The following is a 6,919-nucleotide window of genomic DNA, read 5'->3' as shown; positions in this document are numbered from 1 at the left end:
ATTTGGAGCGTCACGGGCTAGTTCCGCTCGGGACTAGTTCGGGGCGTGACACCTTGCCGGCTAGTCGAAAGCGTCAACGGCACCAGCAAGGCCCCCTGGATGACCTCCTCCCCTTCCTCTCCTACTCAACCCTTCTCTTTCCTAAATGACAGCGAGTGCCCCTGTTCCGTCGTTTTCCCCATCTCTAGCGGCTCTCCACCACCAGATCCGGCACCACCAGCCACCGCCTTCTAACCACAATCTTGCTTTGTCCCCACAACCAATGCTAGCCTACCGCCCTCCTCCATCCCCGTGGCTTTGGTGCAACCGCCAGCACCTCGCCACCCACTCGTGTCCATCGCCCACTGCTGGGCCACCACCTCCCACGACCATCCCTCTAAGCCCGATGATATGCCCCCTCTTCCCCCTTCTCCCATCCCCTCCCAACTCTCATCTCAACTTGAAACCCTAAACTCTAACTCCATTGCTTTCGTTGGGGTTGCTGGAGCTAGAGAATGTGTCACCTACGTTGGAAGAGAAGAGTTGGGATCACCGGAGCACAAATCATGAAGTAAAAAAATTAATAAGATACTAGATAATATTTGAATGTGATATGCCACTTTACTAACGTACAGTTTCAAATTCAACTTATACAAGTAAAAAAAATGACAAACTCTAAATAGCACACGTAATTCATTGCCATATTTATTTTTTCTATAATTTGTATCACTCGAATTTGAACTTGCATGTTTGTCAAATATCATATCACATATTGATTTATCTTGCTAATTTTGTTAAATTTTTTTTGATGATTTTTAAACGCCATGCACAAAATGGGTGGATGTACCCTCGATGGAAAAAAAAAATCAATCTCCACTAGTAGAATCTTCTTCCTACCTGAATAGACGGCATATCGATCTCTTTCTCAAGTGATTTATGCATAACATCATGGTTGACACCACCTGTCCTAATCAGTGGTATCGAATTGACTAGTATATGTCAATTTTCAGTAGCTGATCCCAATTGCTCAGCTCCTACTACCTTTGCCCATAAATGATCAGAAGCTCTGCACAATCTGTTTCAGCGAGCTGTAAGTGCCTATCACGATCACTCCTAACCCAAGCACGATGATCCCCACGCAAGCCACGATCTCGAGCACCCCCAGCTTCCCGGAGGCCCTGGAGCTGATCCGGAGGTAGCACGCGCAGGGCAGCAGCATCGTCGCGGTGGCGCTGAGGAACGAGCCGGTGAGCGCCACCACGTAGGCGAAGAAGGGCACGGCGAGCGCCACCGCCGTGGTGCTCACCACCAGCGCCGTCCTCACCGACACGCTCACCGCCGCGGCCCTGTACTGCGCCGGCTTGCCGCCGGTGGTGGCGGTGCCGAGGCCGAGGACGCCCTCGATGGCCTCGGCGATCGGGGTGATGAGGAGGGCGAACTTGGTGAAGGGGTTGATGAGCGTCGTGTAGATGGCGATGCTGGAGCTCAGCTTCCTCGCCGGCAGGTTGAGCGTCACCTGCGACCGGAGCGAGCCGCCGTACATGAGGTAGCCGATGACGCCCATCACGCCGTAGGCGAGGGTGCAGATGATGAAGCAGATGAGCAGCACCTGGGATTTGGTTAAGTTGGTAGAAAAAATAAAGTTATTGATTAGTTGTTAATAAACTCAATTAAAGCACACGATTGAGACGGAATTAGCATATATAGCAATGCTTTATGCAATTGGAAAGTTTGACAAGGTTACCGTGGTTAAAATTTGCATGGGCAACAACATGACTTTTTATCATACACTACCAGTCAAAAAGGTTAAACATTTTATACTACTGACTGTAAAGCAAAATTATCCAAACAGTTTGCCTGGCTGAGACCTGAGATCATTAGTAGTACTAGTTTTCAGCAGATAGTTGTAGTGCTTTACAACTAACACTTCTACTATTATTTACCAGTAATATATCCGTGATTTGCAACAGGCCACACCCATATATTAGAGATTTAGCTAGGTGTATGAATTAAGGATAAATTACTAAATCCTATACTAGTTACGCAAACACGAAGGAGCGGACGACCTCCTGTGTAGGGTGGGGAGAGGATTACTGTGCTTTTATATACAAAAGTTTTATGGTCCATAAAAAATACCTTGGGTACCTAAATTTTATATTAATTTTTTTATACCTTGACGTACCTAGTATCTGTAGGTACTAAATTTTACGCTAGAAAATGTGGTCGGTATTTTTTTCAAAGATGGTAAAATTACCCTTTATATAAGACTGTAAAAGAAACAAACTTCTGCTTTACTTACATGTGGAAACATTCTCCTGTTCCTCATGCCGGTATAAATCATGGGGAAAACCGCATGGCCACTGAAGCAGAACGCGTACAGGCTCATGGCGGTCGGGACGCCACCCCACCTCACCGCCACGCCGCCCTCGCGGAACCCGACGCCGTCGGCGGCGCCGACCCAGAGCACCGACGCGACGAGGATGGCGGACGCCAGGACGCCGCCCAGGGAGACGTACGCCAGGAGGTCGAGGCTCCGGAACCACGTCGTGGGCAGCACGAGCAGCGCGAACAGCAGCACGAACCCTTGCCTCGTCCCGCCGGCGATCCTGTGGAAGGAGGAGAAGAAGCTCGCGTTCGGGAACAGCTTCTCCAGGTTGTCCCCCTCCAGGATGAGGAAGTCGATGGCGACGAGGTAGAGCTCGAGGTACATGAAGGCGGCGACGGCGATCCTGCCCTTCCGGCCGAACGCCAGCTCGCCGATGTCCGGGTAGGTCTTGACGAGGGAGCTGGAGTCGATGCATCGCTGCAGGAGGATCCCCGTGTAGAAGCAGATCGCTGCTATGGTTATGAAGATTGCTAGGCTCAGCCATCCTCCCTGGGACAATGCGTAAGGCATGGATAGTATCCCAACACCTGAAGAAAAGAAAAAAACAGAAACAAACATTTTAGAAGTTAAATTTTAACTTACATATTTGTGGAGTGATATATTTCATATTAATTTTGTCAAATTTTTTTATGACTATTTAGGTGACATGTACGAAACAAGAGAATATCCCCTCGACAGATGAAATCACTTTCCCAACATTTTAAGTTAGTTTTAGTACGTGAGAAATTTTACGGTTTTCGAGACAGTACTTGTAAAATGATAAAAATAAAATTTGGTATCTAGTATATAAAGGTAAGTTTTATATTAGAACATATGGTATCTTCCGGTTCATTTTCAAATATGGTAAAATTACCTTAGTATGTTATAATGTTAAATAAAGAAAATATATGGCATCTTTCTGAACAACATAAAACATCAGGTAGTACTTGATGTCTTAGCTTGATTAAGATCACAAGAGGCAGGATGGAAGAAATAAAACCTGAGAGGGCATTGACACCATTGAAGCAAGTCTTGAGAAAGCTTGTCCCAGACTTTGGAGGAGTGTTGGTTTCCATCAGAATTCAGAGAACTCCTGAGTGCTCTTGGACTAGACACTGAGCATCACACCCTGCCTTTTAAAGAGGAGGAGAAGGGTGGTGCATCCATGAACTAAGCACTAGCAGAGTGCAGAGCTACAACCACAATGGCTGACACCTCTCGTGAGCTGTGGTGACAGTGAGTAGATGTCCATTCCTGAAAAGAAGGGGAAAACAAATCAAAGAAAAAAAAAAGGATTTGAGTGGAGTTGCACAGAGCAGCAAAGGCAAGTGGATTAACCCAATGTATTATTTTTAGTTTCTGACTTAATAGATATGGTTCAAAGCATGAGAGAATCGAAGATACGTATACCAGATGCAGGGAGAGGAGTAGAGACGCCCATGCAAAATGTGTGCAAGCAGCCATGCGAAAAGCAGGGAAACAAGTGAAGATTTTGCTGGTCATATATTCTTGGTCTTGTTCAGTTCAAAACACGTGAGAAACTAGGATATCCAAACTTTTGAAGTTCTGATTATTTTTTTCATGGCACTTGTTTCCCTTTTCCTTGGAAAAGGCTACAGTATTCTGAAAGTTTATGCAATCCGATCATCTTATAAAGGTAGGTGATGATTTCATTCTTTTGTTCATTGCATGGCACCAAATGAAAGTGATGTCTCAATGCAAGAAGAATACTCTGAATTTCTTGCCACCATGTTGTACAGAGTATCTGTCAGTACGATTAGACCCAGCAAATAATGTGAACAAAGACTTACAAAGCGTAGTAAAATAGGAAATGTGTTCACATAATCTCTGGCAATACTGAAAAGAACGAGATCTGCTAACAAATCTCGATATCTACCCACGTTTTTTAATTAAAGAGGTGATGGTTATGGAACATATATCGACACACGAGTTTCTGTTAATTAGATGCTGTAACATGATGCAGACAGTAAAACGGACAGAACCACACTATCTCAGCATCCAACACCGAGTCACCAATAGAAGTGACAGAGCATCTAAAGCAACAGTTAAAGGTAGGTACGATTTAATGAGAGACCAAAGCTTTCCCGAATAGTGAATTATGCAGAAGAACAGAATCTTTGTTAATTAATTAACCTCCTAAAAATATAATAATAAGACATTCATTTATATCTTAACCCTACGAGCTTCCTTCAATTCAAAATCACTAGTACATGCCTGCTGCACTAAGCATAATGATAGCAGAAAACAATATATGTCTAAAATATGAACGTACAAAATTTCCCACCTTGTGATGTCCCCATTGTGGTGATAAAATTAACTACAAAAGAAGAAAAGATTTGCTGCACTCAACTAGCATAGTATCCAACCAACACAAGCATAAAGCTTTGTGCTGCTTACTGCAGGCCCTGCAGGAGCATACCTAAAAAAAAAACAAGTTCCACTAACTTACGCCTAATGGGATCATGTCAAATAATTAGTACCAAAGTGATATAGCATTAGTAATATTTTGCAACCTAAACAATAGAATAGCTCTGGCCACAATACTGATGAAGTGCATAATTCAGATTAGTTCAAATGGAAAAAAAAAACACTTTACTGGATGATATCACAGCCACACAGATGTGCTGTTGAAAGATGCTAGGATAAGTACGTAAAGCATAGTACTGTTTGAAAGATTCTGAACGTAAGCACTTGATAAAAAAAATATTCCCTCTTTATACTTTCAGTAATTTTACAAGTTGTCTATCTGAATAAAACAAGAAGAGATGTAGATCAATTACCCTACCTGAAGTCCCGAATAAAAGAATGGACACTAAATTCGGTATTAATAGTTTGACATGCCCGTACAATCTTCATCTTCATTCACTCTAACTAAATGTTATTTACCAGTATTATTATCAGTAGAAGTGATTTTAGCAATTGATTTATGAGTTCTACCACTATTAGAAAAAAAAAATCTGCTACCAGCCGTTGATATGGGATTATGAATACATATGATCTATTCAATTAGAAAAGACAAACAGTCTAGTATTTGCTCTTACTAAAGCACAGCTAAGAGCAAGTTTAATAGTATAGCCCGTTACTAGCTCTAAATTATCTATAGCCAATTCATACAATAGTTGCTTACTATATATACTATTAATACCTGGTCCCACTTGTCATACACACATTACGTTTTGGAGTCCGTGCTGCAGTTGGCTACAGATCTGTAGCCCGCTGCTCTTCTCTCTTTTCCTTTATTTTTTTAAAATATATTTATAGTAAGCTTATAGCCTGCTATTGTACCTACTCTAACCCATGCATGCTCTAAATTAAAGAATTTGTGAACTTGAAGACCTTTTCCATTCCTGTCGTTTGAAAACTGATAGGCCATGCATTAGGTGGTTGCATGTAAAGCACTTGAGCTAACGCAAGAGATGACATATAAATGGTCTCTCCTTTTAGGGTATCGAGAATCCTATTGTCTAAGCACTACATGTGATTCACCCTATATCCTAAACTAAAGGATTTAGCAGGGACAAATATCATTGCCAATTTGCATACTTTTCAAACCTATATTGGCTCTGTCACTAAAAAGCTAAATGTTTGCTTCTAGACGAAAGCAAACACACAAAGTTGCGTTAAAAGGAAGCATGCACATTTCCGTTTCTCTAGGAATAACCAAGATAACTCAGTTATTGAAATCCCCTTTTCGAAAAAAAAAACTCGATTATTGAAATACCAGCATATTTCATTGCCAAAACAAGAATTTGCACCAAGAATAAATCCAGTGTTTTGTTAAAAAAAATGGAGTTCATTCCTAAACATGTTTTTTTTTGTTACTCATTGATAATAACCATAATAAAGGGGTGACAACTGAACTATATGTTCTGCAGAAAAACTAGTACAGTAAGTAGTGAAAACATCTTTCCCATTTCACAAAATGATTGCCAACAGGATAACACAGGTAAAGTTTTTTTAAAAGAAAAAAGCTAACCAAAGTTGATGTCGGCAGCTGGAGCAAGGATGTGGTCAAGATTCAATATTCTTACATGAACAAAAATTTACCATGTGGCCAAAGTTGCTAAGAGAAAGCAGTATAACATTACTATTTTCATAAAGCCAAAGCCACTTTTTTTTTGCACGATCCCTCGAATCTAACTGATTCCAAATCAGAACAGATAAAAACACACTCCCCTCAGGGGGAAAAAACAAATAAAAACACCAATGGGTTGCTGGTGAAAATAAATATGAACGAACGGTTCTTGAAATTGCGCTAAACTAGATTAAACTCTTAACAAGTCATGCCTGCAACTAGGGTGAACACGGGAAGATTTCATTTTTGCCACCCATTGCTATTGCAACTAGGGTTGAAAACAATTTGGAAAGTTTCTAGATTTCCGACCTATTTTCACAAACGAAAAGCACGTACCTTTCGGAATTTCTTTTGGGTAATTTTCAAGAAAGGAAACAAATTCAGATTTTCTTTTCTCAAAATGGAATTATTCGTCAAAAAGTAGAAACGTTCGAAAACTTCCTAAAGAATTTCTCCTAAATGAATTTGGAACTTCTTTT

The 6,919-nt window shown here is 41.4% G+C and overlaps 1 protein-coding gene across 1 annotated transcript; it reads right to left on the bottom strand.

Moving 5' to 3' along the window:
• Positions 1 to 748: 748 nt before the first annotated feature.
• On the bottom strand, positions 749 to 3,674 carry LOC127775935 (amino acid transporter AVT1I-like). Its single transcript, XM_052302254.1, has 3 exons — positions 3,345 to 3,674; positions 2,279 to 2,892; positions 749 to 1,588 (listed from the first exon to the last, which is right to left on the bottom strand). The coding sequence occupies exons 1-3, from the start codon at positions 3,418 to 3,420 to the stop codon at positions 1,037 to 1,039; spliced, it is 1,242 nt and encodes a 413-aa protein (XP_052158214.1). The 5' UTR covers positions 3,421 to 3,674; the 3' UTR covers positions 749 to 1,036.
• Positions 3,675 to 6,919: the final 3,245 nt, after the last annotated feature.

Source organism: Oryza glaberrima, chromosome 6 (genome assembly GCF_000147395.1).
Source record: "Oryza glaberrima chromosome 6, OglaRS2, whole genome shotgun sequence".
Lineage (NCBI taxonomy): Eukaryota > Viridiplantae > Streptophyta > Magnoliopsida > Poales > Poaceae > Oryza > Oryza glaberrima.
This window is presented reverse-complemented; position numbering and strand designations above follow the sequence as displayed.